The following is a 13580-nucleotide window of genomic DNA, read 5'->3' on the forward strand; positions in this document are numbered from 1 at the left end:
TATGTTCACAATCTGATTGAATCAGATTAATCTCTTTGTATCCAGATTTTCTACTGAGGCAAAGTACCCACTTACAGAAAGTAAGGGTTAGGAATTGTGAGGGGTATGAGAGAAACTACATATATTTTACTGAGGATCTCTCCCCCAATGGCAATCTATCACATCATGTTGTGACTTGTGAAGAACCAACATGAGAAAAGTCAAACAGACTTCAAACTGTTTCATGAAAGTTAAGTGATTAATATCATAACTGAACAATTGCTGCATTTTATGCTATAGTGGAGGATGTCCCATGTTAATGCTGACCTAACATTATTCTTTGCCTTTCAGGAGTTATGCCAGTTCCAGAACCAGCCTCTGACTCTGAGAACTCCACCATGCTGAGCCCAGTTCTAAATGCCTCTAATGGAGACGTCTCCGAAACGGAGACAACGTCAGCTATACTGGCCTCTGTCAAGGAACAGGTAAGGCCTTCCAGCTTTACTCTGTAACATACAGGGGTGACTTTCAGAGTAAGAGCAAGGCCCTCCATTCAAAACACATCATAATGAGAGGAACATTTGAGCTTTTGAATGATTTTAGGCATCAGGAGATTGAAAGCAATATATTGTGAAAACTTTAATGACATATGAATGCACAATTTTGTGTGACTGTATAAAAATGGACTAATGAATAATATACATTCAAGTAAAATTCCCCTTTAACTGATGGCAACTTAATATGAAGTATATTTTTGGTTTGGTTGATGCAGCCTTTAACAGGCAATTCCTCCACTTTTCAACCTCATTTTCGTTATCTCCAGCATCATACCAGTTTTTATATAATGTGAAAAATGAGCACTTCCATGACCTGTCGTTAAAAAAGATATGAAGAAAGGTCCTAAAAAATGTTTCTCTGTAACATCACAGGGTAGGATTAAAGTATGAAAAACAGTGATTTTAAAGATTCTGCAACAAGGCTATTTGCTTGCTCCTCTCGCCACCCTAAATCTCATAGTGATGAAAATCACTGTTGTTAAAATGTTTTCTCTTTTTATGACGTCATCCGGAATAACTTTTTAACTATACATATTTTTTCGACAAAATTTAGAATGGTGCCGTCTTCACATATGTAGACACTGGTATTGTGCTGGAGATAATGACATTTAGGTTGAAAAGTGGTGGAATTGCTACTGCCAGTCAGATGACTTTTTTCATCATCAGATCCTCTTCAGTGCCTGAAATCCTTTTTAGTCCTTCTGTGTTGCTCTCTGAGGATGAAGTAAACGTGTCAGTGTTCTGCAGGGTGCAGTGAGGTATAGAGACATAAGTAATTGGTGCCATTTGTATTCTGTGAGTGTGTGGTGCAGAGGACAGTAAACATTGACTCTGATTAGCGGGTGAGACTATAGGGAGACTAGACTTTGTGTAGGCCGGTTTTAATATTATGCTATTCCTTTGAACTGTAGCTATCTTCGTGGCCAACGTAAGACATTTAAGCATGTTAACCCTCGCAAGGCTGCATCCCTAGCCGCATCCTCAGAGCATGTGCAGACCAGCTGGCTGGAGTGTTTACAGACATATTCAATCTTTCCCCATCCCAGTCTGCTGTCCCACACATGCTTCAGATGTCCACCATTGTTCCTGGACCCAAGAGAGCAAAAGTAACTGAACTAAATGACTATCGCCCCGTAGCACTCACTTCTGTCATCATGAAGAACTTTGAGAGGCTAGTTAAGGATCAAATCATCTCCTTACCTGACACCCTAGACCTCAATAGATCCACAGACGATGCAATCAGCCATTTCACTGAGCAGTGCCTTATCCCATCTGGACAAGAAGAATACCAATGTCAGAATGCTGATCATTGACTATAGCTCAGCCTTTAACACCATAGTACCCTCCAAGCTCATCATTAAGCTCAGGGCCCTGGATCTGAACCCCTCCATGTGCAACTAGGTCCTGGACTTCCTCACGGGCTGCCCCCAGGTGGTGAAGGTAGTAAACAACACCTCTACTTCGCTGATCCTCAACACAGGGGCCCCACAAAGGTGCAAAGGTGCTCAGCCCCCTCCTGTACTCCCTGTTCACACATGACTGTGTGGCCAAGCACACCTCCAACAGTAGTAGGCCTGATTACCAAGAATGATGAGACAGCCTACAAGGAGAAGGTGAGGGCCCTGGCGGACTGGTGCCAGGAAAATAACCTCTCCCTCAACGTCAACAAAATGAAGGACCTGATCGTGGACTTAAGGAAACAGCAGAGGGAGCACGCCCCTATCCACATCGACGGGACCACAGTAGAGAAGGTGGAAAGCTTAAAGTTCCTCTGTTTACACATCACTGATGATCTGAATTGTCCACCCACACAGACAGTGTGGTGAAGTCTTCAACCTCAGAAGGCTGAAGAAATTTGGCTTGGCCTCTAAGACCCTCAGAAACTTACAGATGCACAATTGAGAGCACCATGTCAGACTGTATCATCGCCCGCAACCGCAGGGCCCTTGAGCAGTGGCCTGTTCACCCTGCTATCATCCAGAAGGCGAGTACAGGTGCATCAAAGCTGGGATTGAGAGACTGAAAAACAGCTTCTATCTCAAGGCCATCAGAATGTTAAATAGCCATCACTAGCCAGCTACCACCCGTCTACTCAACCCTGCACCTTAGAGGCTGCTGACCTACATACATAAACATGGAATCACTGGACACTTTAATAATGGAACACTAGTCACTTTAAGTCATGTTTACATACTGCTTTACTCATCTCATATGTATATACTGTATTCTATTCTACTGTATTTTAGTCAATGCCACTCCTATATTGCTCGTCTTTATTCCATTATTTCACTTTTAGATTTGTGTGTATTGTTGTGAATTGTTAGATACTACAGCACTGTCGGAGCAAGGAACACAAGCATTTCACTAACCTCGCATTAACAGCTACACATTATTTTATTTTATTAGATTTTATCTCTCACAAGAATATCTCTGTAATAAAATAGTAACTAATAAAGTTAGTCATTCAGTAGTACGGAACATGGAGAAAGTTGGCCTGGAAAATAAATTCTGCACATTGTCATTGTATACATGCTTGCGGTGTAAAACTATGTTCAGTTGTATAAGAGTTTGTGCTCAATATAATATATTTGGCTTGTAGTTACATTATGGAAGTATCCTACTGATATTCCTTACCAGCAATAAGATATAGCCTATTTATGTTTATCACATGCAGCCATTTTAGAGTAGAACCAAGACCATGTGTGTAGATGGGAAATGAACCATGACAATCCCCTGCATCATGGCAGTAGTTACACTGACACTCCTCTTGCTTTTAAGAAAAAGGTAGAAAAGGACAAGCTGTGGAATGGTAAAGTGGGCCACCGCAACGCAGACCCATGGGGCTGCTCTGGGACATACTAATGGCCCAAACAGGAGGGTAAAAATAAAAGCCTACAGGCATGTGATGTGTGTGTGTGTGTGTGTGTGTGTGTGTGTGTGTGTGTGTGTGTGTGTGTGTGTGTGTGTGTGTGTGTGTGTGTGTGTGTGTGTGTGTGTGTGTGTGTGTGTGTGTGTGTGCGTGATATATATATATATATATATATATATATATATACAGACCTCCACAAGCTTGCATTTATTCAAGCCGGTGCACCTCAGTCACGGCTGGCTCTTTTTTTTTTTTTTATTCTGTTGACACCATTGGGATAGTTGTTTGAATACAAATAAAAGGCAGACGTTTTGTTGTTGATGTTTCAGGGGATTTGTCTACTTCCTGTGCATTGTGGAGCAGCGAGAGGAGGGAGTTCAAGCGTGAGCAACCACACAAAACCCACTGGGGCAACATTTGAAAAGCTCTATGAATTTTAGGAATATACACTACCGGTCAAAAGTTTTAGAATACCTACTCATTCAAGGGTATTTCTTTATTGTAGAATAATAGTGAAGACATCAAGACACATATGGATTCATGTAGTAACCAAAAAAGTGTTTAACAAATCAAAAATTATTTTATATTTGAGATTCTTCAAATAGTCGCCCTTTGCCTTGATGACAGCTTTGCACACTCTTGGCATTCTCTCAACCAGCTTCACCTGGAATGCATTTCCAACAGTCTTGAAGAGTTTCCAACTATGCCTAACGCTTGTTGGCTGCTTTTTCTTCACTCTGCGGTCTGACTCATCCCAATTGGGTTGAGGTCAGGGTATTGTGGAGACCAGATCATGTGATGCAGCACTCCATCACTCTCCTTGCTAAACTAGCCCTTACACAGCCTGGAGGTGTATTGGGTTATTGCCCTGTTGAAAAACAAATGATAGTCCCACTAAGCCCAAACCAGATGGCATGGCGTATCGCTGCAAAATGCTGTGCTAGCCATGCTGGTTAGGTGTGCCTTGAATTGTAAATAAATCTCAGACAGTGTCACCAGCAAAGCACCCTCACTCCATCACACCTCCTCCTCCATGCTTTACGGGGGGAAATACACATGCAGAGATCATCTCATCTATTCACCCACACCGCATCTCACAAAGATACGGCGGTTGGAACCAAAAATCTCCAATTTGGACTCCTCAGACCAAAGGACAAATTTCCACCAGTCTAATGTTCATTGCTCGTGTTTCTTGGCCCAAGCAAGTCTCTTCTTAATATTGGTGTCCTATAGTAGTGGTCTCTCTGCAGCAATTTGACCATGAAGGCCTGATTCACACGGTCTACTCTGAACAGTTGATGTGGAGATGTGTCTGTTACTTGATCTCTGTGAAGCATTTATTTGGGCTGAAATTTCTGAGGCTGGTAACTCTAATGAACTTATCCTGTGCAGCAGAGGTAACTCTGGATCTTCCATTCATGTGGCAGTCCTCATGAGAGCCAGTTTCATCATAGAGCTTGGTGGTTTTTGCGACTGCACTTGAAGAAACATTAAAAGTTATTGAAATTCTCCGAATTGACTGACCTTCATGACTTAAAGTAATGATGGACTGTTGTTTTTATTTGCTTATTCGAGCTGTTCTTGACATAATATGGACTTGGTATTTTACCAAATAGGGCTATCTCCTGTATACCCACCCTACCTTGTCACAACACAAATAACTGGCTCAAACACATTAAGAAGGAAATAAATTCCACAAATGAACTTTTAAGAAGACACACCTGTTAATTGGGAGAATGCCAAGAGTGTGCAAAGCTGTCATCAAGGCAAAGGGTGGCTTTTTGAAGAATCTCAAATCTAAAATATATTTAGATTTGTTGAACACTTTTTTGATTACTACATTATTCCATGTGTTATTTCATAGTTTTGATGTCTTCACTATGATTCTACAATGCAGAAAATAGGACAAATAAAGAAAAACCCTTGAATGAGTAGGTGTGTCCAAACTTTTGACCGGTAGTCTATGTTTTTTCATGTCTTCTTCCATTGTTAGTATTGTCAGTTTTCACGTGTCATGTTTGATGTTAGATACGTTTGTTTATCTTACAATATACTGTACCGTCAAATGTGTAACAGTGATACACATTTGAAATGCAGTGTTAATGGTCAATCGTTGCTTACATCCACATCAGTAAATGGTAAACAGCATCAGCTTTGCCCTCCAATGGATTTACCAGGTCAAATAACCACTACATTTTTCAGTCATAGGGTCGGTTGGCTTTGGACATCAACAATAAACAGGCTTGAGGAGTGTGTTGGTGGAAAAGGTTTATCGGCATTGGGTTGAGGTGAAACTTCAAATGTAACTTCAATGTCTTTAAATGACTGTAACCTTGGGGTGGTTCAAGTACTGTATGGTGTGTCTTTGTTTTCGGTCATGGTCACCTCTTTAGACTTAATGGATGTTTAAACAAATGGGTTTTGCTGAAGTGATGTCATTTCAGCAGCCTGAAATAATTAATGGGAATTATTAAGTCTTGTGAAATAGTCACTCTAATTTGTACCATTCTAGAATATGGGCTGCTTTGCTGATAGAGGACAGGAGACTATTATAATGAAGAGGGACGTTTTCAAATAAAGTTATAGAGACTGAATAGTGTCTGTGGAAAAAAGGGTCACTTCATTTGAAAACCTAGTGTTGTTACTCTATATTGTTATTATATCATCAGTAAATTACATTGAGTAGTTTCTTCATCAATCCCCTCCCCCAACTTTGTCCATATCATAATTATGTGCATAATAGCATTTAGCGTATCAATCCAATTCAGAATATTACAGTGCTGCTCTTTACCAGTCCTGTCGAACAAAAGGTTCAATATGGAGACTGTCACTCATGACTTAACTGTGAGTGAATGTCGAGCCCAGATACTGAAGATGTATATGAGGATCATGCAGGACAGGGTCAATATTAGGAATAACACATCTTATAATTTATTGTTCATCATGAAATAAACTGAAGTTGATGATTGGTGTCATGGCTGGCCTAGCTACATTAAATCAGGGTGATAAATTCTCGATCCCTCAGTTATAGTTAATTGTGTTCATTGTTGAATTATACAATACATTCATCAATTAGGCTATTTGTTAGTGTTGGTCCTTGTGTCTCATTTGTAATATTACAAAGCCGAATTGTTTGCCCACATTAACTCAACCAATTAACATTACATCTGACACAGTCATGTCTGATACTGTGTGAACAGGGCTTATAATTCCATAGTACTGTATTGTTATAAGAAGGGATTTCAAAATGGATCCACTATTTATTCAGTAAGAGAGATTTTTGGGGAATAAGGCAGGGATTTGGAGTTCTCATTTCTTTACAATTCATTTGTTTCAGACTGCTAAGTGTTGGCATATAGGACATGGTTTTTTGTCAGTTGACTCAAGGGGGAAAAACTTGTAAAATTAGCTTTGCATCTGGCTTGAATGAGAGAATCAGACAACCATGGCAGAGAGGTAGAAGTGCAGTTTGAGTGGCTTAGAGGCATACAGTTGCTCTAACAAATCTGAATGAGGCATTAGACAGATCAATCTGATATCCAGCGCTGTGTTACTCAGCTGAGGAGTGGGAAGACAGTCAGCAGTAGTGGTGAGTTCTCAGTCAACCCAGGAAAAGCTTTGAAATGTTGTCTCAATGGGAGTATTTAAGCCAAGGATTTTAAAGCCCATAGATTCTCTACTCAAGTTCAGCCAATGCTATTATCCTAGGCTTAATAGGCTACCTTGTATCTCAGTGTTTAATGTTTTGAGTTAGTTCAATGTAATTTAGAAGGACACCCCTAACTTCATATGAATGTGGTGTACTTTGTGTAGGCCTGTACTGAAAGTTCCATCACTTTTTTATCTTCTCCAGCCAACGTTCCCTGCAGTCTTATTCTGTTACAGGGTGTTCCTTGTCTTTGGTTTTTTACTGATTAAGTTCACCTCTTGGTTTTTAGGAATCAGATGAAACCCCCAAAAGAATGTGTGAGACATACCCGGGATGACATTTTGTAATCAAATTGTCTCCTCTGAAGAAGTTAAATGTCAGTCTCTGTACCACAGGGCACAATTAGGCATGTCCACTCGAGGACCACAGCTACTATAGTTTCCTGAAGCTGCAGAATTCTATCTTCTTTCCCCTAGTCATTTATTCTACCAACTAATAGGTTTAATGGTGTTTTCAGGGATGTACTGTTTGCAAGCTATTGGGCATACACCCCCCCCCCCCCATTTGAATTCAGGGTATTCTACACTGTTCCACAGTTTGTGTACGGAACTATCCTGCTAACCAATTTAGCTATGTCTTTCTGTTCCAGCAGACATAAGTCTGGTGTCTTGTTAAGCTTTGGGTATTCAAATTCTGAACATGTTTTTGAATTGGTATACTGGCCCAATGACGATTTGAATAAAGAGATGGTTTGGGAGGAGATAGCTTTGTTTATTCACTCTAGAGGCCCTCTCAGCTGCTATTCACTCTCAGCTGCCCTCAGCTCTATCAGTTTTCATTTGATCAAAATGACTTTTCATTCAATCATTTTCTCAATCATACCCAAATGTATATTTTCTCAGGCCTATTGTTACGGTTGTTAGTGACAGTTGTAAGTTGAGATGCATTATTGTAGGGGTACCAGTATTCTTACTGGTAACTTAGCTTAGTTACTGACCGAGTCATTTACGCATGTATAGACTGACTACCTCATTATCTTATGACTGTCTTTCTTGGGTCCCCTGAAATACTTCCTTCACTACAATGCATCATACAGGATATAAATATACAGAGTTTATGGTGTGAGTGACAGGAAGTAAATAGTGACTTCCCAAGCCTCTGTGGCCCTCTCTTCTTCTCTCCTGTCTTTTTTACAGAGCTATATTTAAAGAGTGACTGTATCGTGTATTACCTAAGTTCTCTGCGAGGCACAGCAGTCACTGTGTATCCCTGGAGAGCACAATGCAAAACTATGTCCAGAAGAGAGGGAGAGGAGACATTTCTGTTGGCCCAACCCCACAATACTTACACTCACAATCCTTCCAGTCTTTGTAGCTTTTCCTTCCCCCCACTCCATTGCTCCCCCTACAACCTCCACCCAGCTACCCCCTCTCTGCTTTTTCAGTGGGGGGTGCAGATGGTGTTGAGGAGAGGAGCAGTCAAAAGAGTGATTGGAAAGCGGCAGGATTTGGCAGGCAGACTGGTGGGAGGGTCCTTTTGTGATGCAATGTTGCATAAGTAATGCCAAAGGGGTTCTAAATGATCTGTTGCCATGGAGACCTTTGTGCCTAGCTGAACTCCTATTCTTTACTGCTTGGAGGCAGTCACTACTGGGCTTGCAGGTTTCTAATGACGGTTTCTCAATAAGGACAGATGAACTTCTAGACATGTTGTGGATGGGGCAAAAAGTGGATTTGTGTGCGTTTGTCACTTTCTCTGAAATATGGTCCATGTGAAGGTATGTCTTTGTTAACTTTCATTCTGATACTGTCAGTGGTAACAGGTGTTTTCTTGTTATGCTACATTTGGAGGGAATTCTGTGGGTCAGTGGTTTTGTTTGCAGCTCTGATTGAATTCCGTCAAGTAGCTAGTTTGCTCTCGCATAAACTAAAACAAGCACTTCAACTTTGTTGGTCCTTTGTTCTTTGTTATTCTATCCCAAAATACTGCATCTTCTCAGACCAAAGTTTATTTGTGCTGAAAAATATGAAGTTGAGTTATTTATAAGTTATGCAAAATATGTATATTGGAAGATCTAGATAACTAAGACAGACAATATCAACAGTTGCTTGCATGTACAAAGTTATGTAAATGCATCTATTATACCAAGGGAAGTACATTTGAATGCAAGTCTACTGACTCATGTACTGTGATAGTATACAAGTAGCTCAAAGTCTGTTTAATAACAGTTGTATATGGATCTTTCTTCATGGAGTTTAATTGGATATTTCTGTGGACCTCGATCCTCTGGGCTCTTGCCCAAAATAAAGGTGATACATTTTGTAGCAGTCTTTAGTTTAACTGCTCCAGGGAGAGTGTTTAACCTTGTGGGCACTGGACTTATTTCAGCCTTGTCACAGAAAAAGTGGACAGTTTGTGTTGACATGAGTTGCCTGAGGCTCATTGCTCAGATGGGATTTTCTCAGTAATGATTCTTAAGAGGTGCTTGGGGATTCTGTTCTCTTAGCCCAGGCATGTTTGTCACTTAATTTCATACAACGCGGTATATCTATTCTAACAGTTACTGATTTGGGGTATGGTTTGGCAAGTGTAGTTTCTTAATCAATAGCTCTTTACTTAAAATGTGCTTTACTTAATTAATCATTACTTAAAATGTGCATTAATAGGCATACTGTAAATTGAACTTTGGTGTAAATCTACCAATTGCACCAATTGCATGACTGTATATGATTTAGTTTACATTTTTAGTAGCACTTCATAATAACCCCACATAACAACGCATTTATAATGTATTAGTAAATATTGAATGAATCATTAATCCATTCATAAGATCTTTAATATAGGTCCTTATAAACCATTTACTAATAATTGCTTAATTATTTTTCTGTGGCCTTGTCTAAAGTGTGGGCAATTTATACTTTATAAATGTTTTGTGACCAGTGTAATTTCTCACAAAAAGATGGACATGCCATTGGCAGACAAGCCAGCAGTACTTAATGCTCCTTAAGGTCTCAAAATAGCCTAGAACATATCAATGGTTAAATAATAAGCACACAACACATGATGTTAAAGGAAATACATTGAGTGTACAAAATATTAGGAACACCGTTGAGGCATGGACTCCACAAGGTGTTGAAAGCGTTCCACAGGGATGCTGTCCCATGTTGACTCCAATGCTTCCTACAGTTGTGTCAAGTTGGCCGGATGTCCTTTGGGTGATGGACCATTGTTGATACACACAGGAAACTGTTGAGCATGAAAAACCCAGCAGCATTGCAGTTCTTGACACACTCAAACCGGTGTGACTCGCACCTACTACCATATCCTGTTCAAAGGTACTTAAATATTTTGTCTTGCCCATTCACCCTCTGAATGGCACACACATACACAATCCATGTCTTGAGGCTTAAAATTATTTTACCTGTCTCCTCCTCTTCATCTACACTGATTGAAGTGGATTTAACAGGTGACATCAATAAGGAATCATAGCTTTCACCTGGATTATCAAGATGGCGCCAAAGGGTAGGGCTGCCGTCTTATCGGCTTTTAACCAACCATGCTATTTTGTTTGTTTTTTCCAGTTGTTCGTAACATGTTTTACTACCATCTCTTATGACCGAAAAGAGTTTCTGGACATCAGAACTGGGATTACTCACCTCAGATTGGATGAGGAGTCGGACGCGAGGGATATACTATGGACACCCGACCAGGCCCAAATCCTTGTGATTCGCCGGAAAAGGAAACATAGGTTTTGCGGAAAGAGATCAGGATGCCTTTGTGAGGATCAGGCGACAAGTGGCTAATCTGCCCTTGCCTTCCATTCTGCTAGCTAATCTTCAATCGCTGGAAAATAAATGGGACGAACTGAAAGCAAGTATATCCTACCAACGGGACATTAAAAACTGTAATATCTTATGTTTCACTGAGTCGTGGCTGAACGACAACATTAAGAGCATACAGCTGGCGGGTTATACACTCTATCGGCAGGACAGAACAGCAGCCTCTGGTACGACACGGGGTGAGGGCCTAACACGGGGCGGGGGCCTATGTATATTTATAAACAAAAGCTGGTGCACGATATCTAAGCAAGTCTCAGGGTTTTGCTCGCCTGAGGATGAGTATCTCATGATAAGCTGTAGACCACACTATCTATCTAGAGAGTTTATCTGTATTTTTCGTAGCTGTCAACATACCACAACAGACCGAGGCTGGCACTAAAACCTGCACTCAATGAGCTGTAGTCCACCATAAGTAACCAGGAAAACGCTCATCCAGAGGCGGCGCTCCTAGTGGCCGGGGACTTTAATGCAGGGAAACTTAAATCAGCTTTACCTCATTTCTATCAGCATGTTAAATGTGCAACCAGAGGGTTAACAATTCTAGACCACATTTACTCCACACACAGAGACACGTACACAGCTCTCCCTTGACCTCCATTTGGCAAATCTCACCATTACTCTATCCTCCTGATTCCTACTTACAAGCAAACATAAAAGCAGGAAGCACCAGTGACTCTGTCTATAAAAAAGTGGTCAGATGAAGAAGATGCTAAGCTAAGGTCATCACTAAGCTAAAGACCCTGGGACTAAACACCTCCCTCTGCAACTGGATCCTCGACTTCCTGACGGTCCACCTCCAGGTGTTAAGGGTAGTTAACTACACATCCACCACGCTGATCCTCAACACGGGAGCCCCTCAGGGGTGCGTGCTCAGTCCCATCCTGTGCTCCCTGTTCACTTATGACTGCACAGCCAGGCATGACTCCATCACCATCATTAAGTTTGATGATAACACAACAGTGGTAGGCCTGATCACCGACAAAGATAAGACAGCCTACAGGGAGGAGATCAGAGACCTGACCAAGTGGTGCAAGGACAACAAACTCTCCCTCAACATGATCAAGACAAAGGAGATGATTGTGGACTACAGGAAAAGGAGGACTGAGCACGCCCCAATTCCCATCGACGGGGCTGTAGTGGAGCAGGTTGAGAGCTTCACGTTCCTTGGTGTCCACATCACCAACAAACTAACATGGTCCAAGCACACCAAGACAGTCGTGAAGAGGGCATGACAAAACCTATTCCCCCTCAGGAGACTGAAAAGAATTGGCACGGGTCCTCAGATCATCATTTTTTTTATATAGCTGCACCATCGAGAGCATCCTGACGGGTTGCATCACTGCCTGGTATGGCAACTGCTCGGCCTCCGACCGCAAGGCACTACAGAGGGTAGTGCGTACGGCCCAGTACATCACCGGGGCCAAGTTTCTTGCCGTCCAGGACCTCTATACCAAGCGGTGTCAGAGAAAGGCCCTAGAAATTGTCAAGGACTCCAGCCACCCTAGTCATAGATTGTTCTCTCTGCTACCGCAGAGCAAGCGGTACTTAAAGTGGTACCAGAGCACCAAGTCTGGTCCTAGAGGCTTCTAAACAGCTTCACCTCTCATGCCATAAGACTCCTGAACAACTAATCAAATGGCTAACTAATCCCAGACTATTTGCATTGCCCCCCCCCCCCCCCCACGCTGCTGCTACTCTCTGTCATTATCTATGCTACTTTAATAATAATTGAATGATAATAACTACCTACATGTACATAATTACCTCAACTATCTCGACACCGGTTCCCCCCGCACATTGACACATTGACTCTGTACCGGTACCCTCTGTATATAGCCCCGCTATTGTTATTTACTGTTGCTCTTTAATTATTTGTTTTTCTTAAGTCTTACTTTTTTTAGGGATTTTCTTAAAACTGCATTGTTGGTTAAGGGCTTGTAAGTAAGCATTCGCTGTAAGGTTTACACCTGTTGTATTCAGTGCATGTGATTGATTTTGATTCATCTGGTCAGTCTATGTCATGGAAATAGCAGGTGTTCCTAATGTTTTGTGCACTCATTGTATATCACATTTAAATTTTATTACAAATTTTCAACCTTGCAATTGCGTATAACCTTTATGTATAACCTTTAAATGTTTCCTGTGCTTCAGTCTTTTAAGTGCAGACTATTTTCACACATGGTTTGTTTGGCGGCACCTTAACTGGGGTAGTAACTCTTTAAAAAATAATGGGATGTATTCAGATATGTGTTTCCTTACCTCGTAAGCAGTGGTCGTTGGCTGTTTTCTTTTGCGAGGGTGGAGACTTTGCAAACCGGAACTCCCAATTTCTAACATGTATGGCCCAGAACTTAATCACGCAGCTGACCATTTTACGCAATATTTTAATTCTGGGTTAACCAAGATTAGACTGCTCTAAGGAGTGACTGCAATCCACACTTTGGTTTTTGTAGATAAGTCACTGCCAAGAAAGGCTTATGTTAGCATTTTCTGACTAAATTGTTTTACTCAGCGTAAAGAGTGTCTGAAGTTACACATCACACTCTTACAACAGTGTGACTGTTTTTGTCACTGTATTTTCCCCTCTATTGTGTGCTTATTGTTTAACCATTGATATGTTCTCGGTCATTTTGAGGCATCAGGTACTGCTGCAATGAAGTTATTACAAAATGCTACCCAAGTTTCAA

At 41.2% G+C, this 13580-nt stretch overlaps 1 protein-coding gene across 3 annotated transcripts in view; it reads left to right on the forward strand.

Moving 5' to 3' along the window:
• The window catches only part of LOC135513632 (catenin delta-2-like), a 141155-nt gene that overhangs the window by 20638 nt on the left and 106937 nt on the right, over window positions 1–13580 (forward strand). For 2 of the 3 annotated variants that reach the window (XM_064936503.1, XM_064936506.1), the window contains exon 2: window positions 331–464. In XM_064936503.1, coding sequence (XP_064792575.1) covers window positions 336–464 — 129 coding nt within the window. In that variant the 5' untranslated portion in view covers window positions 331–335. Of the gene's footprint in view, window positions 1–330; window positions 465–8675; window positions 8832–13580 lie in introns of those variants that run through there. The other variant, XM_064936510.1, reaches the window with a different exon arrangement.

This window comes from Oncorhynchus masou, chromosome 3 (genome assembly GCF_036934945.1).
Source record: "Oncorhynchus masou masou isolate Uvic2021 chromosome 3, UVic_Omas_1.1, whole genome shotgun sequence".
In the NCBI taxonomy this organism is placed as follows: Eukaryota; Metazoa; Chordata; class Actinopteri; order Salmoniformes; family Salmonidae; genus Oncorhynchus; species Oncorhynchus masou.